The 27924-nt window shown below is 50.8% G+C and overlaps 1 protein-coding gene across 16 annotated transcripts in view; it reads right to left on the reverse strand.

The window, feature by feature from the left end:
• syne1b (spectrin repeat containing, nuclear envelope 1b) overlaps window positions 1-27924 on the reverse strand; it is a 667652-nt gene that overhangs the window by 361023 nt on the left and 278705 nt on the right. For all 16 annotated transcript variants that reach the window (XM_038805568.1, XM_038805603.1, XM_038805543.1 and 13 more), the window contains 8 exons: window positions 24684-24796; window positions 16458-16663; window positions 15628-15783; window positions 8906-9197; window positions 7122-7294; window positions 5585-5894; window positions 3933-4097; window positions 1332-1688 (listed from right to left, as the gene is read on the reverse strand). In XM_038805568.1, the coding sequence (XP_038661496.1) occupies window positions 1332-1688; window positions 3933-4097; window positions 5585-5894; window positions 7122-7294; window positions 8906-9197; window positions 15628-15783; window positions 16458-16663; window positions 24684-24796 (1772 nt within the window). The remainder of the gene's footprint in view (window positions 1-1331; window positions 1689-3932; window positions 4098-5584; window positions 5895-7121; window positions 7295-8905; window positions 9198-15627; window positions 15784-16457; window positions 16664-24683; window positions 24797-27924) is intronic.

Genomic DNA, 27924 nt, shown 5'->3' on the forward strand with positions numbered 1-27924 from the left:
CCATTGTGGGGGGTTCCCCTTGTGTGTGGTTAGGGGGAGTTCCTCATATCTATGGGGCTGGGGGGGCGAGTGTTGCCTCAAATCCATGAGGGTGTGAGAGAGGGCGGGTAGGTTTCTGTATCCATAGGTGTGTGAGAGGGCGGGTAGGTTTCTGCATCCATGAGTGTGTGAGAGAGGGCTCCCATGGGTTGGGGGTGCGGCGGGGGGGGGGGGGGGGGGTGGGGGGGGGGGGGGGGGGGGGGGGGGGGGGGGGAGGATCTGCGTGGAGCCGGCATTGCTGACCCTATCAGGTTCTGCCCTGCCAGCATGACAAAATCAGAGATGTCTGCAGCATTTCTTTTTACTGCAAGTGCCGCATTGTCAGGCAAGGGCAGCTGGCTGTGTAGCCAGGGAGCTGCACATTGTTTTTTCCACCAGAGCCCGCACTTAGACTAAGTATTGGAAAACTTCGCCCAGCATGTGCAAGAGAGATGATGTGTGTCAGAACGGTAGTGTGTCTACGATTGTGTGTGTATGATAGTGTGGGTCAGGGGACAGTGCGCACAGGAGGAAGTCTTGTAGTGGGCAGCGTCCCTGCTCCACTCCAGGACTTGTTGGCCAGGGATGGTGTGTTCACAACATGGGTGAACAGGTTGACTATCAACCTCCAAATTATTCCAACGCATCTATGGCAGGCAGTAAGAGTGGGAGAGTCTCCTGCTTAGCCGGAATCACTTGCGTGGTAGCTGCAGTGCAACCGCCTCCCCACATGAAAATACTCTAGATACAGGGCTGCACTCCATAGCAACTGTGGCCCTTTGCTTGAAGGGACTACCAGAGAGATTGTGTGTAGGAGGGATAGTGTGCAGCAGAAATAATGAGCTATTTTTGAATCTGGTTGGATTTCTATTTTGTGCAACTAGTAACACTTAAAACTGTCACAGCTATTTGCATTTTTGAAAGAGATATATTCCGCACAAAATTAAATGCATGGTAGAGTCTGGATAAGCCTCATAGTTGTATGGAGAATTTTCCCTTCGTTGTGAGACACTGGGTTAGTCATCAGTCAGATGACTCACCAGTACTGTATAATATCCAAAAAACGGCTGAGATTTCAGTTTCCAATGATGGAATTTCTGTCACTGAGCCTAAACTGTTTAAGCTTTCTCACTTCAGTAATATATAACTGTACTGATGTGAATGGTGTACAATTATCTGTTAGGAAGGAGTTATTTTTATGCCCTATTAACGTTGTTTAGCATTTACCAGGGCCAAAACAACCTGACACTAATTTGCTTTCCTTTCGCTCCCCTACACAGACCCCACAGGACCTACATGAGCCCCAGGCAAACCTTTGCTTTCTGCCAACATTCTACCACTTCTTCGTCTGTGGTTTTGTCCTGTAACTGGGACAGGCTGTGTGAGCAGGCTCCGAGGGTGGCACTAAAGTCCTGAAGGTCCTTGTCCAACTGAGCAGCCTGCGCCTCGAATTCCTGCTCGGAGCTGGTGGTCTGGCTGAGCATGTTCTCCAGGCCGCTCTGTGCTTGAAGGGTGCTCTCTTCCCACTGCTGCCAGTCAGTCCGCAGGGCGTCCAGCTCCCTGCCGATTGCCTTGCACCCGTTGGCTGCTGTGTGCTGCCTCACTTCTCCAGCCAGAGCCTCCACTCTGTTTAAACGCTCTCTGCCATTCCGTCTGGAAGCTATCAGTTCCTGGGAATGGAAAACATGCACCGTTACCAGCCCTGTCATAACTGTTTATATAAGCCCTCGTAAAAGTTCATAGTTGAGCAAATGCTACGTAATATCCTGCAGAAAATATTAACCCTTACTCTGCCCAATAAAGGGCAACTTTATCTGCAGACATTCAGAAATCTGACAAAACACATGGTTCTTTTTTCAACAGCAATTTACTGTTACTCTGTTTAACAGTAAAATATCCCAGAAACATCAAATAAAAAACTGACACGGAGACTGAGTAGACTGTTAAAAATGCGTCCAAGGACCTTTTAGCGTTATGGAGGCAAGAAAAAATTTCAGATAGCGAGTGTGATCAAATATATGACAGTCTGCACTCCTCAGGAAGCTGGCTGCATTGTAGTAACTCTGACCCTGTGGCGCAAGACTTTGGGAAGCCATTTCAACACCTCCAGAGTAAGCAATTTATAAAGAAAGTCATGTTACATCTTGCGCCAACATGGCTGGGTGGGTAGCACTTTTGCCTCTCAGTTGCATAAGGTTCCAGGTTCAAGTCCCATCCCAGGGTTTGAGCACAAAATTAGGACAGGCACTCCAGTACAGCACTGAGGCAGTGCTGCACTGCTAGAGGTGATGCCATACACGTGCAATGTTAAACCAAGGGGCCCCTATCTGCCCACTTGGGTGGATATAAAAGATTCCATGGCATTATTTTGAAGAACATGTGCACAAGGAGTCCCTCAAGTCTGCTCCGCCATTCAATACGATCATGGCTGATCTGTTAGTAATCTCAAATCCGCACCCTGTTCAACCCCCAGTAAGATATCACCCTATTGCTGATCAAGAATCTATCCACCTCTGCCTTAAAAACATTACAATTCTCGAGGTTACAGGGATTGCTTTTACAATCAAAAACACAATGATATCTACTGTTTCTTTCAAAATGCCATGTGCAATATTTGTAGGGAGGCAGGGAGGCTGTGGGAGCACAGAAACATCAGGGTGGGGGGGGGGGGGGGGGGGGGGGACCCTTGGGAATTGTCCCCAATAAGCAGGAGTTACAAATAAGGGAAAGGTGCAGGGTGAGGCTGCTAGTTGTGGAAAGGTGGAGGGAAAGGCTGTGCTTGGTGGGGGCGAGGTGGGAGCAAAAGCCAAAGACTACCTGCAGGGGCCAGCGAACTCTCTCGGCCCACAAGAAATCCAACAAAATAACGTTTCCCTTCTGGTTCCAGAAACTCTCACTTCCAACGCACTGGCAGGTTTCTGGAACCCTAGGAATCCCACATGGAAACTGTAAGTCAGATTTCCAATGGAATTGGGAAACCTCTTTTAAATATCTTAATAAAGTGTCCTGTCTCTGGAGGGTAGGGCACTGGAGGTGAAGAGCTCTTAGAAATGCCACCAATAAGAAATGTGGAAAAGAATTTGTGTACAAGAAGATCCCACAGCGGCAATGTAACCGTGACCAGATCCTCTGATTTTTAGATGTTGGATAAATATTGGCCAGGAAACCAAAGTTACCTCTCAGCAGTCCTCCCAGTGTTACCACCTGCAGTGGTTAGCACTGCTGCCTCAATTCCAGCCTTGGGTGACTGTCTGTGTGGAGTTTGCACGTTTTCCCCATGTCTGCGTGGGTTTCATCCGGGTGCTCCGAAATCCTCCCACATTCCAAAGATGTGCGGTTAAGTGGTTGGCTATGATAAATTGCCCCTTAGCGTCAAAAGAGTTGCAGATTAGGTGGGATTGTGGATATACGGTAGGGAAGTGGACCTGGGTGAGGTGTTCTTTCAGAGGGTTGGTGCGGACCCAATGGGCCGAACGGCCTCCATCTGCACTGTAGGGATTCTATGGATTCTTCAAAATAATGCCACAGGGTTTTTTTATGTCCACCTGAGAGGGCAGGTAGGCCTCCCGATTTAATGCCTCACCCAAAAAGACGGTACCTTGAATGCTGCCGCACTCAGTACTGCTGGGGGAGCATCAACCTAGATCATGTGTTGAAGTGCCTGGAGTGGGACATGAACCAAAGATTTCACGGGTGCATCGTGGTTGGGGGATGATGCAGAGAGATCCAGAATATGCGGCGAGCCTTTCAAAAGTCTGCGGCAGGATGGGAAAATCCTGCCGATGGGAGGAGCTGTAAAACTCTGTCCAATGACACCTAAGCCTCAGCTAGCACCACGCGTAAAATTATCAATCCTCCTTAAAAATTCCTGCTGTCTGATCTCTGTCTATCAGGGAAGAGGTGATTACTCCCACCATGACTTTCTTCAGTTTTCTCTGTAAAGCGGTCGAGTCTCCAGATAAATCTGACCAACGGTGAAGCTCCTCCTTTGCTGAGGTCAGCCAGTTGGTCAGTGCTTGCAGGGCGGTGTTATATTGCTGATGGTCCTGTATCATGTCCTCCAGCTTTTTGACTTTGCCCTAGAATCAAAAGCAGACGGGTTACAATGTTTATCGCTGAAACGGTTCTGTCTGCAGCAGGTGCTACATGCTGCGTCATACCTCCCGCGCACCACCCCCACCCCCCCCCCCCCCCCCCCCCCCCCCCCCCCCCCCCCCCCGCCCTGCACCTCTCCTGATTGTGGTGATCTCTGTTGACCTTTGATTCGAGGGCCCATCACCCTCCTCCCTGTGCAAACCCCCCGAAAGACAACAGAGTTACTTTGTTACGCAACCCATCAGAGAACATACGGGCCCCAAATATTTCCTTGCACCTGCACAGCTATGAGAGAGCAGGCTAGTTTCCCACTGCCTCGCCCTGAGCAAATAGGTCAAGTGTATCAGTGCAACCACATCTCCATAACTGTGATCTGGGTGTGCAGAGGTTGATGGGGGGGGGGGTGTTTGTGGGCCTACCAGGGGTGGGGGTGGGGGAAAGCACCTCTGCTTCTCTTAGCCCACGAGCAGAGCTGAAACGGCATTTTTCTTTTCCTCAAAGCTGTCCTTGCCTCCCGTCAGCTGTTGAGTTCCTGTGACCTTGATAACTCAGTCAGCTGCTGTTAAACCGGCAATGTGCTTTAAATCGGAGGCTTCCAGCCTCAGTAACCATTTAAATGACCAATTTTTGTGAGGGCCATGAAGAAGCCAGCAGCTGTTTATAGATTCATCTCCTCCATAATCTATCCTCCATTGTCCACCCTCCGTTAAATCCAGAAGTGGGCGGGTTGTCGGCGGGCTGAGGTGTGTGAACATTTCCCATCAGTCCTGACCCCACCCAACCCATTTTTGGAGTTTAAAATTGTCCCCCGACTCACCGTAACCTTCTCACCATAAATATACAACATGGTCTCACCAAGACCACTGACTCCACTGTTGGGCAGATGAGTGTAGACTCGTAATCGAGTGTCAGGAGAGAGTATGGATGGTTCATGGGACAGTGACTTTTCCCACTCGCCTGGAAAGAATTAGGGGTGGCTCCCTTTACAATGTTACAGGGTTAATCCCTCAGTCAAGACAAACTGAATCATTCTCTCCCTGTGTGTATACTGGTGCACAAACTGCACCCTGCAAAGGAAGCATTTTGAGCCAGAAGCCACTAATATTGCAACTCCCATATTAAACTATCTCACTGTTGTAAATGTTATTTCCATTGTAACGCTGGAAAATCAGATGTCAATATATCAGCAAGTTCACACTTTGGCAATTACATTATTCAATTAATTATCATATTAGACAGGTGATGTCGGCCGCGTGGCCTAATGGATATTAGACAGGTGATGATAATTGGCTCAACCTCCAAAAGAGTTAGAACAGCTGGAACAGTGGGGGGAATGATAAGGAGTTTATATCTCTGCTGAGCTGCATGTAGAATACACTTGCTGAAGGTAAACGACAAGCTGCTGTATTATTCCTCCATCATGTACCAGCACTGATTATAACAATGGACACAACTAGGAAGGGGCGATTACCTTGGCAACCACAATAATATCAGCAAATTGGGCTCTCATCTCCAGCTGTGAATCTTCTGTAAAAGACGCGTCACCCGTTCTCTCCAGCAGCTCCTTGGCTTTCTCAATCAGCCGGTTGAGTATGACCGAGTGCTTCTCAATGTCGGCCAGGAGACTCTGGTGTCTCTCCAGCTGCAAGAGCTTGTCCTTCAGGTCGGCCTGCTGCTCCAGGTCCTGGCTCATTTCCTGCTCCATGGACTCCATCCACTGCTGGAGCTGCCTCGCACTTTCCAGGTAATTATTCCACTGCGCCACCACCCACTCAAGCTGGCTGAAAGGCAAATGAGCAACAGAATGTACGGTTATGGGACAGCCACAGATGAGGGGAAGCAACACGGGGCCCAATTTTAACTCTCAAGTAGGTGGGTTTTGAGTGAATTCAAATCTTTCCCACCATCTGCAACTCAAGGGTGAGAAACCAAGAACTCCTGTCAAAACTGGGGAAGGACAAAAGGGAAACAGCCCAAGACTGCTGAGAGCGAAGGTCACAAAGCATACTTTTAAATGCACATTGTTGCCCTTCCCTTCTATTACCCCACAGGACTAAAGCATCCCTTGATGCATTTGGCAACCTATTGATCCTGGTCCTGGACTAACAACTCAAGAGGTCGTGAGTTCAAATCTCGATGGGGCAAGCTGAAAATCGGCGTATGATAAATCTGATCAATGGCAAAGTGACTTTAAAACTATCGGCTTGTTGTGAAGACCCAACAGGCTCACCATTGTTCTTCAGGGTAAGGAACCTACTACCCTGTCTATGTAACCGGTCCCATGTTATGTGCTAGGCTCCAATGCACTCGGGCAATAAACATGGCCTCCCAAGTGTTGCTCAAATCTTGAGGACAAATAAACAACTGGCGGCAGTGGAAAAGGAGAAAAGATGGGGGCTTACCATTCCCTGGGAGAAGGTTAGGGCCTGAGGTGTCAGAGGCCTTGTGGGTGATGGTGAGGATGTTGGAGGAATATTGGGTCCTGCTGGTGGTGGGTGTCGAAGGGGATGGTCGGCACCTGCTTGAAGTGTGGACACAGTTACAGAGGCTTGTCAGGCTGGCAGCTGGATCCAGGGGCTCGAGTGAAAGCCTTTGGGTTCCAAAACGCTGGGCAAACCCAGCCAACCAGAGTTAAAGCTGAAAGCAAAGTGATTTGCAGCTTCTTCATCATATTTAAAGTTCCAACCTGCCTCCTCGTATCAGGTTGGTTGTCCATGCACCTAATAACCTCAGGAAATGGGTAAGTTGGAGATGGGTTGGGGTTAGGGAACAGATTTTTCAGCCATTAACCTCCCACCCGACCAATCCGTGCCCCTAAAATTCAGGCTAAAATTCAGCCCTATATTATCCAGATGTTGTACAGAAAATGAACAATGGATTACAAATTCTACTGAAAAATTTATCAAATAAGTGATAAAATTGACTGTTACTTTGTGACAGAAAGAATTTGAAAGGTAGGTTAGAGCATTGGAGACTGCGACCATTGTTACTTCAGAAGCTGGCCATACCTGTGACAGTTCACAGAGTTACTGACAACCTCAGCCCAGGCCTCCCTGAGTGCCTGAAGCTGGTTGTGGACGGCCTTCCCCGCCTCCTGGTTACTGCTCTTCAGGGACTGTTCCCCTTTGCCGATCGTCATGTTCAGCTTCACCTCCCCTTCCCCCTTCATCAGCAGGATCTCCTGGACAAGGCAACACAGCAAGTTCAAAACAAAGCAGTAACATTGGCTGCACCGAGACAACGCACAACACCGTTTTGTTAAATCCCCCATCCAGTGCGACGGGAAATACCACAACCTTCTGTTTTAAAACAGTAACAGAAAACGCTGGAAATGCTCAGCAGGTCCGGCAGCGTCGGTGGAAAGAGAGAAGCAGAAATAACGTTTCAATTTGTGACCTTTCATCAGGACCGTTCAAATGAAAGGTTAGCAACCTGGAACGCTAACTCTGCCCCTCGCTCCATCAATGCTGCCAGACCTGCTGAGCATTTCAAGCATTTTCTGTCTTCATTTCAGATTTCCTTCTTATCAGTATTTTGCTTTTGTATTACTTTCCACACCTGGCCATAGTTAAAGCAGTTTTTGGGAAAAGTCCTGTCACAAATATTTCTTCATATTATAAACATCTGTCTCAGCTAAAAGTTAACATCCAAAACTTAATTTTGCAACATTAAGGAATTCACAGATCATAGAATTCTTGGAATTTTTCAGCGCAGAAGGGAGGCATTCGGCCCATCATGTCTTCACTGGCCCTCGTAAAGGTCCAACCCTATTCACTCTCCTTTCCAAATACCCCTATTATATTTATTGGACTGGATCTTCCTGGACTGGGACATCCCGGGGAGCATGGCACAAGTTATTTCCTGCACCATTCAGCTCATCAAAAGTGTATCCCCTTTAACCAACAAAACTCCAAGATTGAGGAAGAGCAGTGGAAAAAGAGGATGAATTTGGGTCAAGACAGGAAACAGAAAGGAAAAGTAAGAAAAAGATTGAGGGTGGGACAGATGGTAGTGGTGAACCGTCTTCTTGAACTGTTACAGTCCATTTGGTGCAGATACAACCACTGAGCTGTTAGGAAGAGAGTTCCCAGATATTGACCCAGGTTACAATGAAGGAACGGCCGATATATTTCTCAAGTCAGGAAGGTGAGTGGAAAGGGAACCTATAGATGTTGGTGTTCCTATGTGACTGCATACCCTCACCTTTTTAGATTGTAGAGGTTGCAGATTTAAAAGGTAAAGTTGCCATAGTCCCAGATGACCATAGGCTGCTTTTCCCTTTGAGGGGGAGAGCTGACTGGTGGTGATTTAACCTGAGAATCACCACACCTCAGGCAAGGGACAAGGTTAAGAATACAGGGCCTTCATGAATAACCTCAGCCTGTACGGGAATTGAATTGCTGGCCTTCTTCTGTATCACAGACCAGCTGTCAAGCTAAGTGAGCTAAACCGGCCCCCTTCATCTATATGTGACTCCAGCCCCACACCAATGAAGTTGACTCTTAACTGATCTTTAAGGGAGCTAACAAGGCCTTCAATTCCATCACCACCTTAGCCGGGAAATAAGGAATGGGCAACAAATGTGAGCCTTGCCAACTCTGCCCGCATCTTGCGAAAGAATCAAAAAAAGATCCATAGACTCGCAGACTGGGCAGCAGGGGGCAAGAGAATAAACGTAAAGGCACAGTCAATGTGTGTGTTGGTACTTCCAGTTCTCTGTCCAACTGTATCTCGGAGAGCTCCAGATCCGAGCAACAGTATGATGAATCTTCTGCGTGTATCTATACCACACCTGGATCTGAAGCAGCTGTTTCTCGAGTGCGGTTTTGCTGCCGATTGTGCTGTCTATTCTTCCCAGCTTACTCTGAACCCCTCTCAGCCAGGACCAGGTGCTCTGCAGGGTTTCTTCGAAGGCCTGGTGCTCCTGTAGGCCCAGCTGTCCGGCTCTCAGCTTCTCCCTCACCGTCTTGGCCAGCTGCTGGTGTCGGGACAGAAGCTGGGAAGCCAGCCGCGTCGTCCCTCCATCTCCATAGCCCAGCTCGTTCAGCGTCTGCGCCTTCTGACACAAGCTATCAAAAGAATCCCTGGATGGTAAAACACAGAAACAGATATCAGAAAAACATCAACCTGCGTTTCTACAACATTGGGACACATCCCAAGGCACTTCATAGATCAGAAGGAAATGTAATGTGGTGAATCAATCTAGTGTGGCCTGGCTTCAATCTGTCATGTAAATAATGATGATGCAAGGACACAGAATACAACATTAACCTTTTTCTAGATCAATCTAGCAAACCTACAACATCACTCCGCTCCACCCCCCACATGCAGTCAATAACATCCCATGTCTTTATTAAACATTAACAGGCCAGTACACCAAGACTGCCTTGTATGCCATGATGGCTAGAGCACCACGATCAGATATCAGACATCTCACCCATCCTCCTCACCTCAGCCATGAAATCTCCTGTGAGAGGCAAATAAAACATACACAGTCGCACATTGTTTGTTTCTTTTCCATTCCCCACCAACATCAATACCTGTGCCCCAAAATCAACGCGCAGCCAACATCACCCTCCAGCCCAATGTCATTCCCCCACCCAACAACACCCACCCCAACCAAACACCGTCCCCCCCACCCAACCTCACCCCGACACAATATCAACCCCACCCAACATCACACCCGCACTCTAAAATCACCCCCCCATCGAACATCGCCGCCTACCCACCTAACATCACTCCCTACCCAACATCACCCCTCAACCAACATCTTCCTCCACCCCGTCACCCAACATCATCTGCCAGCTCCCAGCCAACATCCCCCCCCACCCAGCATCACCTACCCATACATCACCCCTCAATCAAAGATCAACACCCCACACCCCCACCAAACATCACTCCACACCCAACATTGTTCTCCCACCCAACTTCACCCCAAACCAAGATCAACACCCACCCACCAAAATCACTCCCCACCCAAAATCATCCCCTCATCCAACATCACTCCCATCCAATGTCACCCCCAAACAACATCAACACCCCACATCCCAAAGTCACCCCCTACCCAACATCACCCCCCCATCCAACATCACCCCTCAACTCAAGTTCAACACCCAACCCTCCCCAACCAACATTAACACCGCATACCCCAAAATCATCCCACATCCAACATCATTGCACACCCAAAATCACCTACCAACCAATATCACTAACCATCCCCCATCCAACATCACCAACCCAACACAACATCATTCCCACCCCGCATCCAACATCACCAACCCAACCCAACATCACTCCCACCCCCCACATCCAACATCACCAACCCAACCCAACATCACTCCAACCCCCCCATCCAACATCACCAACCCAACCCAACATCACTCCCACCCCCCACATCCAACATCACCAACCCAACCCAACATCACTCCAACCCCCCCCCCCATCCAACATCACCAACCCAAGCCAACATCACTCCCACCCCCATCCAACATCACCAACCCAACCCAACATCGCTCCCACCCCGCCATCCAACATCACCAACCCAACCCAACATCACTCCCACCCCCCCATCCAACATCACCAACCCAACCCAACATCACTCCCACCCCCCATCCAACATCACCAACCCAACCCAACATCATTCCCACCCCTCCATCCAACATCACCAACCCAACCCAACATCACTCCCACCCCCCCCCATCCAACATCACCAATCCAATATCACTCCCACCCCCCATCCAACATCACCAATCCAATATCACTCCCACCCCCCCCATCCAACATCACCAACCCAACCCAACATCACTCCCACCCCCCATCCAACATCACCAACCCAACCCAACATCACTCCCACCCCCCCCATCCAACATCACCAACCCAACCCAACATCACTCCCACCCCCCCATCCAACATCACCAATCCAACTCAACATCACTCCCACCCCCCATCCAACATCAACAACCCAACCCAACATCACTCCCACCCCCCATCCAACATCACCAACCCAACCCAACATCACTCCCACCCCCCCATCCAACATCACCAACCCAACCCAACATCACTCCCACCCCCCCATCCAACATCACCAACCCAACCCAACATCACTCCCACCCCCCCATCCAACATCACCAATCCAACTCAACATCACTCCCACCCCCCCATCCAACATCAACAACCCAACCCAACATCACTCCCACCCCCCCCATCCAACATCACCAACCCAACCCAACATCACTCCCACCCCCCCACCCCCCAACATCACCAACCCAACCCAACATCACTCCCACCCCCCCATCCAACATCACCAATCCAACTCAACATCACTCCCACCCCCCCCCATCCAACATCACCAACCCAACCTAACATCACCATCCCCATCCAACATCACCCATAACATATGTCATTCTTTCAAAGTCCCAGTGCGATCCTCTCTGCCTCTGTCTTTCTCTCCTCCTTTCTGGAACACAGACCCTTTGCCTCTATGGTATGTGCTTTCCTGTGGACTTTGGGAACCAAATGGGGGACCCAAGCCCGTGCTTTGTGGCAGCAAAACCTGCATAGGAATATTCCCAATAGGGGTCTCCTCATTAGCCGTGTTCCAAGTTCGTTGATCAATAACGGAAGGCGGACAGGGCCCCCTCTGATGCTACCGACCCTACCAGAGGGCCAATGACTCTGGAGCCTCGTCAGGCCATTGGGAGGGGTGGCCGCTGTGGAGGTAGGTCGGTGAATGTAAAGGAGCATAAAAATAAAGGCCGCCTTGGAGCCTAAAAAAATAAAAAATAAATTGTGGGAGAAAGATTGGGGGCACCTTAGACCGAAAGGATGATTGCGGCCAAAGACGCAATCCTTGATGTCCAGGGTCCCCTCTGGCTCTAATGGTTCCCCCCAACCCCCAATGCGGACATCCTCAGGGAGGCCGACTCCATTAAGCTGCTGGCGGGGAACCGTTGCCGGTGAGTGTGAAATATTGTCCCAAATTGAGGCCTTAATTACTTAATTACTAAAGCCCATCTACCATGAGGAGGCATCAAATCCACCTGCGGTCCACCCGGCCCCTGAAAAACCCTGTTGACAGGGATACATTCAGAAGAAGGAGAGGCGACTTTATTGAGACACAAAGAATTCTCAGGGGGTTTGACAGGGTAGATGCTGAGAGGTCGTTCCCCTGTGTGGGAGAGAGTCTAGGACCAGAGGACCTTATCACAGAGTAAAGGGTCACCCCTTTAAGATCGAGATGAGGAAGAATTCCCTCTCTTAGAGGGCGTTGAATCAGTGGAATTCTTTATCGCACGGCGCTATAGAGGCTGGGTCATAAGTATGTTCAAGGCTGAGATGGCCAGATTTTTGATCAATAAGAGAATCAAGTGTTATGGGGTTAAGGTGGATCAGATCAGTCTTGATCTCATTGAATGGGCAGCAAGGTAGCATACTGGTTAGCACAGTTGTTTCACAGCTCCAGGGTCCCAGGTTCGATTCCTCTCTGCCTCTGTCTTTCTCTCCTCCTCTCTGGAACTCAGACCCTTTGCCTCTATGGTATGTGCTTTCCTGTGGACTTTGGGAACCAAATGGGGGACCCAAGCCCGTGCTTTGTGGCAGCAAAACCTGCATAGGAATATTCCCAATAAGGGTCTCCTAATTAGCCGTGTTCCAAGTTCGTTGATCAATAACGGAAGGCGGACAGGGCCCCCTCTGATGCTACCGACCCTACCAGAGGGCCAGTGACAGGGTCCCAGGTTCGATTCCCGGCTTCAGCACTGTAGATTCTATGAAATGATAGAGCAGACTTGATGGGCTGAATGGCCTCCTTCTGCTCTTCTGTCTCACGGTATCCCAACACGGTTACCCAGTGTTGGTCTGGCTTCCTCCAGCCCCCTGCCTGCTCAACCACTACCCTGGGTGACAGGAAAATTCAACCTCAATTGTCTCTCTGTCGCTCTCTAAAAACCTTTTGATACACCATCTGTCCAACCTGGCCTTTAGTCATTTTCCACAACTGTCCAAGCGCAGCTTGACCCGCCTCATTATTCCCCTCTCTGTCTTCAAGGTTCTGTTAAAAATGTATCACAGTAGTCTCGGAAGGAAAGGTTCTCCTGCTTCAGGCTCTCTGTACAAATTCACAAATTAAAGATCTGCGAGTAACTGAAATCTAAAGATAGGAGACATAGATGTGATAGAGCGACGTTCTATTCTGCTGTTGCACCCGGTCAGAGGCCTGGGGTTTGGGCCACTGATCTCCCGACGGTGGCTTCTGATCTTAACTGTTCAGCCTCCGCTGGAGTGGAAACCCCAACGAAGATCGCAGGGAATCACTTATCGAACCCACGGGGGTTCGTGAAGTACGAGTTCCCATGGTAACGGGCGGAGGCCCACCCAATTGGGACTCGTCACCGAGCCCTTTAAATGCCGTACCCAGACCTGGGCCAGGAGTTCCGTTATTCCCGGGCTGGGACACTTGTGTTGTGCGCCTCGGGTATGGCTTTACCTCCGAGTTCAGAACAAATCTGCTTAAACCTTCCTCCTTTGTGTCTCCTGGATTACTGCAACAGAAGGAGGCCTGGAAACAGGCTTTCTCCACACTGCCAGAGCCAGGCTGTGAGGGAACTGCAGGGGGTCGCGGAACCCATTCTCTAAATCCCCGCATTCTGATCTGATATAGTTAGGCATGCCTATAATTCCATTTTATTTTTTGAAGAAGGCAGTGCATTTGTTGACTTGACGCTGCTGTATTAATCGGCTATCTCTTTCACAGGGCCTTAACAGAGCCAATGGACGTCCTGCAGCACAGAATGATTCCATGAATCTACCCTGCAGGCTCACCCTATGCCATCTATTTTGAACGCAGAAAAGAAAATGTGGAAGATGCACTAATTTTACAAGACGGCAAGAAAAATATGGAAGGGACAACCAAGCCGCAAGCTCCAGGTATCACCTATTTCTGTTGGTCTGTGCGCCACACATTCGATCATCGTGTTTCTCCCTTGTTGTTAGGATTCCCAGTACTGCCAAACACAAGGGGCAATTCACAGCTGTTCGATGGGCCCAAGTCCCAGCCCTTTACGCTGTTTTTACGAACGGCAAACAGACCTGGTCTGGCCGTTCGTAAAAACGGCGGGAACAACTCGCTTTTTATAACCATGGCACCGATTGGCACGGCAATACCACGGCCGTGCCAAGGGTGCCATGGGCCCGCGATCGGTGGGCACCGATCGCGGGCCCGATGCCTGCACACTATTTGTCCTTCCGCCGCCCCGCAGTATCAATTCGCGGGGCGGCTGAGGGGCATTCCGGCCCGCGCATGCGCGGGTTTCGCGCAAATACGCGATGACGTCATCCGCGCATGCGCGGGTTGGAGTCTTCCAATCTGTGCATGCGCGGCTGACGTCATATGACGCGTCAGCCGGCGCTAACTCCGGCAAGCGGGCTTAACAAAATTCGTTAAGCCCGTGATGCCGGAGCTTGCGGCATCGGGCTGCTAGCCCCGACCAGGGACCAGAATCGGTTCCCGGTCGGGAAGGGGCGCGCTGGCGTCAAACCCGCTCGGGTTTGACGCCAGGCTTACGATTTCTCCCGTTTTGGGAGAATCGCGCCCAAGGTATCGCTGTGCGGAATTCTCCGGCTACTGTCGCGGTGAGGGGACAGGGCTTTAAAATGCGGTGAGCCGATCAAATGTTCATTGACATCGGCAGACCGTGAATTTCCACCAGCATAAAATCCAGCCCATTATCTACCCACATTTGAAGAGGTTATTGGAGCAGGCTGCTATATATTATGATCCATGTGAACCATAACGATATTTATGTACCTTTATAACAATTTACCTGGGCACCTGCCTCTCCATTGTGTATCTTTAATTTAATGGCAGTGACGGCGTCTGATCTGCCGGCTCAAGAGTCCGGGTTCCTTCCTTTGGGGAAGGCGCACTGCATTAAATGCCATTCAATTGACCATTGTTGGGCCTTCACCTAGATCAAAGATCCAGAGGCAGAAATCCCACCCTGAAGCACTTCCAGCCAATAAGGGACCAGCCGCTCTTTATACAGGCAGTGCAGTGCCAGTGGGAGCAGTGATAGCTTCTGGCAATGCACTCACCTGAGGCCCAGGGTCAGTGAGGGAGTGATGGCAGGATCGGGGTTGGGAGCCGCCATCCCCATACTGCCACCCCACCCCCACCCCCATTCCCCGTCTCCCCCTTCGAGCCCAAAGCAAACTGCTAAGGTTTGTTTTTAAGACTGGCTGCGTGGTGACGCCCCGCCCGCTTTGGTTGAATATTAGCAGCTGTGAGATGAGGCCCTTAAGAGCACATTAATTGCCCACTTAAGGGCCTCATCTGGCGACGGGGTGGGAAGGTCATTCACAGGCCTTCCAGCCATGTCCTCAGCCTGCCCAATTAAACACCCCTCCGTCCTCCCGCTTTCAAATGCCTCGGGGCAGGCATTAAATTCCACCCTATCTGTTAAACAACAAGGAGAGGAAGCGTCACTTTTCACCCTTTCAGCTAATTGAGTTGTCTACCTCTGTCCTTGAATCTCCTCATAGAAATCCTCCATCCTCTCCACCTCGACCTGCATCACTGGGACGTTCTTCTTGTTCTCGCCGATAGACTCTGTAGCCATCCTCTGTTCGGCCTGGTGCAGCCAGAGACTGAGCTTCGTGTGCTGACTCTCAAAGCTGCGACAAAAGGGAACATTGGAACACAAGATAATGAGCGGGATAAAGAACGAGGTGGGGCACACACGCAGGGAATACTGGCACAGCTTCCCACTGTGAGTTCCCAACAGTAAGACAGCTGAAGGAGCTAACTCAGAAAGGTTTCCCCATGGCCTCTAAGCCATGCCCATTGGTCTGTGTGCTGAAGCAAAGGAAAAGGAGAATTGCATTGATAGAACTTCCAGCTTGCTATCAGGATGCAGCAAAGCACATTACAATACTTTAGAATTGGAGTGCTTGTTGCACTCTTAAGAAAAAGCAGCAGTCAATTTACAAATAGCGGCCCCCCCCCCCCCCACCAACAGCAGTGGGCAGATCATTTGTTTTCAGAGGTCGATTGAGGGATGAATAGTGGTCAGGATACTGGGGAGAATTGCGATTCCAATTGCGCCATGGGATCTCTTTTGCCACCTGAGAGGGCAGACAGGCTGTCAGTTTGGCCACTCATCTGAAAGGTGGCATCTCCAACAGTGCCGCACTCCCTGGCGGCCTGGATTCCATGCCCAAACCTCGGGAGCGGGGCTTGAACCCATAATCTTCTGGCTTTAGAGACAAAGTTCCGCTGGCACTTGAAGTTGACGTGCCAATGATCTGCCTGGCCTTAATTCTCCAGAGGATGCTTGATTCATATTTACCTCATCAACTCCTCTGCATAGTCTGTCAGGGTCTTCCTGTCCTGTTGGCACTGTTTCAAGAAGCTCTGCCACTCCTCTTGACTGTTGACCAGCAGCTGTTGAACCTGGGCGGCACTGGGTTTAGGTAAATATGGGACCAATTTGTCTCCTTCAGCCACGGCAGCCTCCAGCTTCTCCCTCCCCACACTCGCTCTGCTCAGAAACCCCTGTGGGTGAAAAAGAAAAACAAGATCAGCAAGCGATTTAAAAACCCGCTCTGCTAAAGCTCATAAAAAGGCGAAGGATGGTGGCTGAATAAGCTCGGTACAAACAGAGAGCTAATCACCAACACGCTTGTGGTGAATTATACACCTCGTAATTCACACTATATTGCCTTACATGTATTATGTCCTTGTGGGCTCTGTATACGAGCCGTTGCGCGGCTCTGCCCATAGGGGGAGATGTGGAGTTTGTACTGGGCTCCACCCTTGGCTCCGCCCATGGCTCCACCCACTAACCGGAAGTATAAAGCACTGCAGTCGTAAGCCTGCTCTCAGTTCCTCTCGTCGCAGGCAGGCTCAGTTGTAAGACTATTAAAACCACAGTTTACTTCCAATCGTGTGTCTAGTGAATTGATGGTCACATCAATTTAATAGTCTTAGAAAACTTGAAGAAAACTACCATGGAATCAGCCCTCAAACCTGACCGACTAGAACTCGACCCGCAGGCTGCAGAAGCAAAATAAATCTTTCTACACTGGCTCAGATGTTTCAAGGCCTACCTGGCTGAATCAAGCACTTCAGAAACTACGGAGGAGCAGAAACAGCCTACTGCACGCAAGGGTGAGCCATCGAATCTCTACTCAACTTAACTGTACTACCTCGTATACGGAGGCCCTGGCCATGCTAGATCAAATGTACGTGAGGCCCATCAACAAGGTCTACGTGCGCCACATTTTTATGACCCGCCACCAGCGCCCCGCGGAGTCGCTGGATGAATTCCTGCACGATTTAAAAGCCCTAGCTCAGGACTGCAATTTTCAGGCTGTATCAGCCGCCCAGCATATGGAACTTGCTGTCCGTGATGTATACGTGCCAGGGCTCAGGTCAAACTATGTGTGCCAGCGGTTGCTTGAGAAAGGGGCCCAGAACTTGGAGGACACTGTAGAATTGGCTACTACCATGGAGGTCTCGTTCCGCAGCCTCACCTCGTTCCCCGCGGACCAAGCGACCCCATCATGGGCCCCCGACCAGCGACTGCCCCAGGCCTGCGCCGCGCGGCCACCCACCCACTATGCAGCACCAGCGTGCCATTTTTGTGGGCAGTCCCAACACCCACGGCAGTACTGCCCGGCCCGCAACGCGAACTGCAGCAGCTGCAGTCGCAAAGGACACTATGCCCGGGTATGCCTAGCGAAGAAAACTCCTACTCCAAACTCTCCTGCAGCCCAGAGCACTCGCTTCCCAAACTCACAGGCCCGCAGGCCCCGTAATGCTGCAGCCTGTATGCCGACTCTGCCCCCACCCGACATGTGCGACTCATAGGGGCCGCCATCTTGGCAACACTCCTCCACGCGGCCGGCCACGTGCGACTCATGGGGGCCGCCATCTTGGACGCCATCTTCCTCTCCGCCTGCCACGTGCAATCCATGGGGGCGGCCACCTTGGGCTCCATCCTCCGATCCCCCTCCACTCTTTGCTAACCTCACTCCGGACTGCAAACCTGTAGCCACTCGCAGCAGGCGGTATAGCCTGCAGGACAGGATGTTTATCAGAACCGAGGTCCAGAGGCTCCTACATGACGGGGTCATAGAGGCCAGTAACAGCCCCTGGAGAGCTCAGGTGGTGGTCGTCAAGACCGGGGGGAAATTCCGAATGGTAGTGCACTATAGCCAAACCATTAACCGGTTCACACTCCTCGATGTGTACCCCCTCCCAGGATTGCAGACATGGTGAATCAGATCGCCCAGTACCGCATCTTCTCCACGGTGAATCTGAAGTCTGCATACCACCAGCTCCCAATCCGCCCGGAGGACCGCCACTACACGACATTCGAGGCTGATGGCCACCTCTTTCATTTCCTCCGGGTTCCCTTTGGCGTCACGAATGGGGTCTCGTTGTTCCAACGAGCAATGGGCCGAATGGTGGACCAGTACGGGCTGCGGGCCACGTTTCCGTACTTGGATAACATCACCATCTGCGGCCATGATCAGCAGGACCACGACACCAACCTCCATCGATTTCTCCAAACCGCCCAGAAACTCAACCTCACGTATAACACGGAGAAATGCGTTTTCCGCACGACCAGGCTAGCCATCCTCGGCTATGTCGTGGAAAACGGAGTCCTGGGCCCCAACCCGGACCGTATGCGCCCCCTCTTACAACTCCCTCTCCCTCATTGTCCCAGGGCCCTCAAGAGTGCCTGGGATTCTTCTCGTATTATGCCCAGTGGGTCCCTCAGTATGCGGACAAAGCCTGCCCACTATTTGAGGCCACACTCTTTCCTCTGTCAGATGAGGCTCGCCAGGCCTTCGACGGCATCAAGGAGGACATCGCCAAGGCCACCATGTGGGCGGTGGATGAATCCGTCCCCTTCCAGGTGGAAAGCGACGCCTCAGCGGTTGCTCTCACAGCCACATTAAATCAGGCAGGGAGACCAGTCGCCTTTTTCTCCCGAACCCTCTCTGCTTCGGAACTTCGACACTCCTCGGTCGAAAAAGAAGCACTAGCCATCGTGGAAGCAATTCGACACTGGAGGCACTACTTCGCAGGTAGGAGGTTCACCCTCATCACCGACCAAAGATCGGTTGCCTTCATGTTTGACAACTCACAAAGGGGCAAAATTAAAAATGATAAAATCCTGCGGTGGAGGATCAAACTCTCCACCTACAATTATGATATTATGTATCGACCGGGGAAGCTCAACGAGCCCCCAGATGCCTTATCCCCCGGCACGTGCACCAGCGCGCAAGACGACCGCCTGAAAGCCATCCACAATGACCTCTGCCACCTGGGGGTCACCCGGCTCGCCCACTACGTCAAAGCCCGAAATCTGCATTTCTCCACCGAGGAGGTAAAAGCCATTACCAGGGACTGCCCGATCTGCGCGGAGTGCAAACCGCACTTCTATAGACCAGACAAGGCCCACCTGGTAAAGGCATCCCAGCCCTTTGAACGCCTGAGCATCGATTTCAAAGGGCCACTCCCCTCGACCAATCGGAATGTGTACTTTCTGAACGTCATCGATGAGTTCTCCCGCTTCCCGTTTGCCATCCCGTGCCCCGATATGACCTCCCACACAGTCATCAGAGCCCTGCACAGTATCTTCACCCTGCTCGGTTTCCCCAGCTACGTACACAGCGACAGTGGTTCGTCCTTTATGAGCGACGAGCTGTGTCAGTACCTGCTCGACAAGGGCATTGCCTCGAGCAGGACTACCAGCTACAACCCCAGGGGGAATGGGCAGGTGGAGAGGGAGAACGCGACGGTCTGGAAGACCGTCCTACTGACCCTCTGGTCCAGGAATCTCCCGACCTCCCATTGGCAGGAGGCCCTCCCCGATGCGCTCCATGCTATTAGGTCTCTCCTATGCACCGCCACCAACCAGACCCCTCACGAGTGGCTATTTGTTTTTTCTAGGGGCACTACCACGGGGGTTTCGCTCCCAGCTTGGTTGAAGACATCGGGCCCGGTTCTCCTCTGGAAGCACGTCCGGACACACAAACCTGACCCACTCATAGAGAGAGTGCTCCTACTCCACTCGAACCCCCAATACGCTTTAATCGAATACCCTGATGGCCGTCAGGACACTGTCTCCCTCCGGGACCCAGCACCTGCAGGATCCAACTCCACCACCACTACCGCCGAGGTACCCCTCACACTGCACCCCACCCAACCCTCCGCGCCCTGCGTCGCCGCACCTATAGGTCCACCACCCATGCTCCGCGCCCCCGCGCCTATAGGTTTCCTGCGCTCCCCGTCGCCCATCGCACCAGTCGGGTACGAAGCTTGGACCGAATCACCCCCGGAGTCCACCATCGTACCCTCACCGACCGCCCCCACCCAGCCACCCGCAGAGGCTGCAACCCCGGTGCTCCGCCGATCCCAAAGGACGACTCGGCCGCCGGATCGGCTCAATTTGTAGACCCATCACCCCCGCCGGACTTGTTTTTTTACAGGGGGTGAATGTGGTGAATTATACACCTCGTAATTCACACTGTATTACCTTACATGTATTGTGTCCTTGTGGGCTCTGTATACGAGCCGTTGCGCGGCTCTGCCCATAGGGGGAGATGAGGAGTTTGTACTGGGCTCCGCCCTTGGCTCCGCCCATGGCTCCTCCCACTAACCGGAAGTATAAAGCACTGCAGTCGTAAGCCTGCTCTCAGTTCATCTCATCACAGGCAGGCTCAGTTGTAAGACTATTAAAAACCACTGTTCACTTCCAATCACGTGTCTTGTGAACTAATGGTCACATCAATCGGGAAATGCGATTTGGTGGAGAATAACGTCTGACATACGTCTGCGTACTTAGCCCCCTACTCTACTCCCTGTACACACACGACTGCATGGCAAAACTTGGTTACAACTCCATCTACAAGTTTGCTGACGATACGACCATAGTGGGCCGGATCTCGAACAACGACGAGTCTGAATACAGGAGGGAGATAGGGAACTTAGTGGAGTGGTGCAACGACAACAATCTCTCCCTTAATGCCAGCAAAACTAAAGAGCTGGTCATCGACTTCAGGAAGCATAGTACTGTACACACCCCTGTCAGCATCAACGGAGCCGAGGTAGAGATGGTGAGCAGTTTCAAATTCCTAGGGGTGCACATCACCAAAAATCTATCCTGGTCCACTCATGTCGACGCTATCACCAAGAAAGCACAACAGCGCCTTTACTTCCTCAGGAAACTAAGGAAATTTGGCATGTCCACATTAACCCTTACCAACTTTTACAGATGCACTACAGAGAGCATCCTCTCAGGCTGCATCACAGCCTGGTATGGCAACTGCTCGGCCCAGGACCGCAAGGAACTTCAGAGAGTCGTGAATACCGCCCAGTCCATCACACGAACCTACCTCCCATCCATTGATTCCATCTACACCTCCCGCTGCCGGGGGAAAGCAGGCAGCATAATCAAGGATCCCTCCCACCCGGCTTACTCACTTTTCCAACTTCTTCCATCGGGCAGGAGATTCAGAAGTCTGAGAACACGGACGAACAGACTCAAAAACAGCTTCTTCCCCACTGTCACCAGACTCCTAAATGACCCTTTTATGGACTGTCCTCATTAACACTACACCCTGTCTGCTTCATCCGATGCCAATGCTTATGTAGTTACATTGTATATCTTGTGTTGCCCTATTATGTATTCTCATGTATTTTCTTGAATTCTGTTCAATTCCCTTTTCTTCCCATGTACTGAATGATCTGTTGAGCTGCTTGCAGAAAAATACTTTTCACTGTACTTCGGTACACGTGACAATAAACAAATCCAAATCCAAATCCAAATCCAAACATTAAAATCGCTGCAGGCATCGATTTGACGTCAAATTGTGATCCTCCGTTACCTCAAACAGCGTCAATGCGTTTCACTTCACACACAGTAGGCACCATTTGTATATCACTAGCGGGCCCGACCCGGTACTCTCCGGGGCCTCCGCGATTCTCCGCCTCCGATGGGCCAAGTTTTTTAAAAAACATACAGCGCAGAAGGAGGCCATTCAGCCCATCGAGTCTGCACCAATCCACTTAAGCTCCCACTTCCACCCTATCCCCGAAACCCAATAACGCCTCCTAACGGATTTGGTCACGAAGGGCAATTTAACAAATTCAATCCACCCAACCTGCACGTCTTTGGACTGTGGGAGGAAACCAGAGCATCCGGAGGAAACCCACGCACACACTGGGAGGATGTGCAGACTCCGCACAGACAGTGACCCAGCGGGGAATCGAACCTGGGACCCTGGCGCTGTGACGTCACAGTGCTATCCACTTGTGCTACCGTGCTGCCGAAGGTATGGTTCACTTATGCTTTTAAAAATCACGAAACTGGCGTGGCGGCTGTTGAGGAAGAGAGAGGGGGTACGGAAGGTGTCCAACTTCGCCACAGTATGCTGACAGTTGTGCCGCTGGCCGGCAGGCTTCTGCCAGGGTCAGGGGGAGTAGTGGGGGGAGGCCAGGAGGTGGGCAGTGCGGTCAGGGTGGACAGACACAGAACACCATTGCTGCAGCAGGCAAGGCAACCATGCAGCTGCGCACACTGCAAACAGCCCACTTTGAACCTGGTGCCATGGGTCATATAGGTGTCCCCTGGGTGCCCTCTGGCCCCAGACGACCAATCAGCTGCATGGGCGCACTTCAGCACAATTAGTGCCATTTTGTTGGCTGGGATAAATGTGTGTGGGGAGTGCAATGTGTATGTGCGGCTGCAGCTTGTCAGCCTCCCGAGTGTCGATCACGGACCTGGCGTATCCCGCACCATTTTTCAGTGGAATCAATTGTGTTCCACACAGCACCGGTGCTAGCCCCTCTACAGTAGCAGAATCAGTCCAGGTGCAGCGCCGGTGCTAGCCCCTCAATGGTAACAGAATCGGTAGAGGTGCGTTGCCGGTTTTTTTGTAGTAGAAGTCCATGGATTCTCTGTTGGCGTCAACAGAGAATCCAGCCCATTGTATTGTATGTCTGTTGCAGTAACGTTATTAAAATAACTTATGATGTGGAGGTGCCGGCGTTGGACTGGAGTAGGCACAGTAAGAAGTCTTACACCACCAGGCTAAAGTCCGACAGATTTGTTTGGAACCACTAGCTTTCGGAGCACAGCTCCTTCATCAGGTGAGTCTTAGGTTGAGGTATCCACATGTGATTTAAGGGGTTAACAGTTCAGCAGGCTACGATATCACTCACGAGAGGGGCTGAGTCTGTTTTTAAGTTTTGCTTTCAGCCCTGCCCTGTGTCTGTTGTTTTTAGTTTTGTTTTAGAGTTCTGTTTTGGGTTCTGAGGGAAGCAGTTATGTTTCTCAGACTGACTTCTGAAAGCTTCTTTCCCAAGGACTTTGTGAATAAATGTGTAAGCCACCGAGTGTTAACATTATTGATAAGTGACATTTATGGGCGGCACGGCAGCACATTGGTTAGCACTGTTGCTTCACAGCGCCTGGGTCCCGGGTTCAATTCCCAGTTTGGGTCATTGTCTGTGCGGAGTCTGCACGTTCTCCCCGTGTCTGTGTGGGTTTCCTCCCACAAATCCCGAAAGATGTGCTTGTTAGGTGAATTGGACATTCTGAATTCTCCCTCAATGTACCCGAACAGGTGCCGGAGTGTGGCGACTAGGGGATTTTCACAGTAACTTCATTGCAGTGTTAATGTAAGCCTACTTGTGATACTAATAAAGATTATTTTAAAAAACTTTACTAATAAGTGACATTTGACAGGTGTGTAAATTTTGCTTTATTGAAATTTTAGAAGTGGGAAAGTAACCTTTAATTTTTTTTGAGAACGGTTTAACTGTTAATTGAAAAGCTGTTTTTATTTTGCTTGGATGTTAATGAGGTTAATCCTGTGATAATAATAAAGTTTGTTTTAATACAAAATATCCCTATTTGTCAGTGGAGTTACCCCTGGGGGTGAAGTATCCTTTCCTTACAAATTGAAAAATTGATGGAGTCTCTCGTCCGGTTTCCTGATATAAATTAGGGTCTAGTCCGGTACCATAACAATACCTAGTAGGTGGATAAGGGGAGTAAGAACATGAGTAAGCGAGAGTGCAATGGGCTGAATTTTATGCTGAGGTAGTCCCGCGACCCACACCCCATGTCCCCCATGTGGACTGCGAGAGGTGGAAAGGGCGCTGCACCCTGTCACACAGCTGCAGTGATGACGTCTCTCGGTGTTTGGTTGGCATGGAGTTTGGAGAAGCACAATACGATTCATTCCCAGATCAAGGTGGGGAACAATCCGGTCCAGCGACAGACTTCCACTGTTACCCTGAGCTGAATGTACTCTTTGTGAAGTTAGTGCTCATCCAGAACCTCAGGATTCATGAACAGGTAACACTCACCAGCTCCAATCTTCCCTCCAGCCCACTTGCTCAGCCAGCTCGCAACAATGGCGCCCAGGAGACTGGCCCAAGATTCAGGGATGCCAACCTGGGGAGGCTCCTAGATGCAGTTATAATCTTTCTTCAAAGTCTGGTTTGCATAAATGTGCCACGATACAGTCAGCGCACTGATGGGTTCACGCACCTCAAGTTTCTGTACTTTCTCTTCGATGGTGTGTGTATCTCCTGATTGATCACCACATCCCTTCACTGATGCCTTGGCATCACACATCCACTGCTGAAACTCCTGCAAAAACCCTTCCAAAAGGGAAAATATACCATTTAATAAATGTTCCCATCACATATTCCATCAATACTTGTTCATCCAAACCGGTAGATGCAAAGGTATAAATTATAACAAGGAAAGCACACTCAAATCTATGTAGCAGGAAACTTTTCAACAGCAAAGGGTGCATCAATAATAGTATTTGCAGAGAGTAATATCAAATAATGACATAATGTGGCAGAGTATTAAACAGTAGTACTAAGGGAGAATAACACAGAGTGTAACAGAATAAGAGGAACACAGAGAAAGTAACAATGAAAGAGGGTAGCAAACAGTAACACATGAGAGTAACTGTGGTAAAGTAACATTGAGGTAGGGTAACAATAAGGGAGAGTAACAAGCAGTAGCACCGAAGAGTAACACTGAGGGAGAGTAACACCGAGGACGAGTAACAAACAATAACACAAGAGTAACACTGAGGGAGAGTAACACTGAGGAAGAGTAACACTGAGGGAGAGTAACAAGCAGTAACACCGAAGAGTAACACTCAGAGTAACAAGCAGTAACACCGAAGAGAAACACTGAGGGAGAGTAACAAGCAGTAACACCGAAGAAAAACACTGAGGGAGAGTAACAAGCAGTAACACTGAAGAGTAACACTGAGGGAGAGTAACAAGCAGTAACACCGAAGAGTAACAGTTAGGGAAAGTAACAAGCAGTAACACCAAAGAGTAACACTTAGGGAGAATAACAAGCAGTAACACCAAAGAGTAACACTGAGGGGGAGAATAACAAGCAGTAACACCAAAGAGTAACACTGAGGGAGAGTAACAAGCAGCAACACCGAAGAGTAACACTAAGGGAGAGTAACAAGCAGTAACACCGAAGAGTAACACTGAGGGAGAGTAACACTGAGGGAGAGTAACACTGAGGAAGAGTAACACTGAGGGAGAGTAACAAGCAGTAACACCGAAGAGTAACAGTTAGGGAGAGTAACAAGCAGTAACACCGAAGAGTAACACTGAGGGAGAGTAACAAGCAGTAACACCGAAGAGTAACACTGAGGGAGAGTAACACTGAGGGAGAGTAACACTGAGGGAGAGTAACACTGAGGGAGAGTAACAAGCAGTAACACCGAAGAGTAACAGTTAGGGAGAGTAACAAGCAGTAACACCGAAGAGTAACACTGAGGGAGAGTAACAAGCAGTAACACCGAAGAGTAACACTGAGGGAGAAACACAGAGGGCGAGAAGGACTCAGGATGGGTAACACAGGGAAGGGGCAGCACGGTAGCACAGTGGTTCACACAGTTGCTTCATAGCTCCAGGGTCCCAGGTCCAATTCCCGGCTTGGGTCACTGTCTGTGAGGAGTCTGCACATTCTCCTTGTATCTGCGTGGGTTCCCATCGGGTGCTCCGGATTCCTCCCACAAGTCCCGGAAAACAGGAATTGGACATTCTGAATTTTCCCTCAGTGTACCCGAACAGGTGGTGGAGGGTGGCAACTAGGGGCTTTTCACATTAATTTCATTGCAGTGTTAATGTCAGCCTACTTGTAAGAATAAAGATTATTATTAAGGGACAGTAACATTGAGGGAGTGGAACACTGATGGAGAATAACACTACGGGAGACTAACAAGAATAATACTGAGGGTGAGTATCACTGAGGGAGAATAACGCTGAGGGAGAATAAGATTGAGGGAGAGTAACAAATGGTAACACACGAGAATACCACTTTGGGAGAATAACACTGAGGGTGAGAAACAAAAAGTAACTTATGAGACTAACACTGAGAGAGAGTAATATTGAGGGGGAGAATGACTGAGGGAGAGAAACATACAGGGCGCTATTCTCCGGGGTCCAGCAACTCCAGCAGCCCCGGGCTCTTTGCCCATGAGCAAAGATGGCTACTATCCCTTATCCCCCAAGAGCCAATCGCCCCTCCTGGGGGGGTCCTCAAAGAGGCAGGGGATGACCAACTGCCCCAGGATGTAGCTGTCGTGGAAACTCCCTGGGAAGCGGGCAAATACGTGCATGATCTTCATTGTGTGGTCACACACGAGCTGTATGTTTAGGGAGCAGAACTCCTTTCTGTTAACGTAGGGCATTCCCAGATGGCCCACTGAGCGCAGGGCAACATGCGTGCCACCCAATCCCCCCTGGACCTGGTGCATCCCAGCGATGGCAGAGAAACCTGCTGCCCAGGTATCCTGTTGGACTTGGTCCATGTCAAAGTTTTCTGCCCGGGCGAATTGGGCATCCGTGACCAGTTGGATGTACCTGTGGACTGTGGCCTGCGAGGTGCCACACAGGTCCCCGCTCTAGCCCTGGAAGAATCCGGAGGCATTCAAGGTCAGGGCTGCGGTAACCTTGACGGCCGCCGGGAGCGGGTGTCCTCCTCCTCCATGTAGTGTGATGTCCGCGAGGACATGGCAGAGATGCTGCACCGTCTCCTTGTTGAAGTGGGGCCTCCTGCGTCACACGCTCTCCATCTTCTGTTCGAATGACTGGCGACGCCTGTACATCCTGGGCCGTCGCGGGACTCCCCCTCTGGTCCCTCCCTGGCCTGATGGGCGGTCGGGCCCTCAGGATATGGGGTGGGGTCCAGCATGTGGGCTGCCGCCCTGAGCATTTGCTGCTGCCATTGACTCCAGTGTCTTGCTGCCTGTCCTAGCAGCAGCAACACTAGGGCAAGGTTGCTGATCCAAAATCCCTGCCATAGGGTTCAATATCGGTAAAGCATTGGCGAGAGGGTGTTAGACTGTCAAACAGCGGTGGCTCCCACCGTGGGTCTCTCCATTCCCCATTGTTCCCACCCCCAGAACACCCTCCCCACGCACTCCCGGCTGCAGCGAGGTCCCCTCACCGGACCCCAGACCCTGTACCCCGGACACCCGCTCATAATGTCAGCTGGACCGGGCGCTGGTCCCCTTCCCGTGGAACTCACCCACCCCCCCAGCCACAGACATGGGACATGTCCCCGGAGCTGTGACCCAGCAGATGTTGGCTGCTGCGTGTGTGGTGTTGCCTCCCACAGTCTTCAGGCCCAGTGTCCAGGCATCATGGACTGATTGGGAAGCTAGGCAATGGCTCCCAAATGCTGCATGGACCATCCACCCACGGGAATCCACTTGAGTTGTGTGACGTGCTCACTTAATTAC

The sequence above is a fragment of the Scyliorhinus canicula genome, chromosome 1 (genome assembly GCF_902713615.1).
Source record: "Scyliorhinus canicula chromosome 1, sScyCan1.1, whole genome shotgun sequence".
Lineage (NCBI taxonomy): Eukaryota > Metazoa > Chordata > Chondrichthyes > Carcharhiniformes > Scyliorhinidae > Scyliorhinus > Scyliorhinus canicula.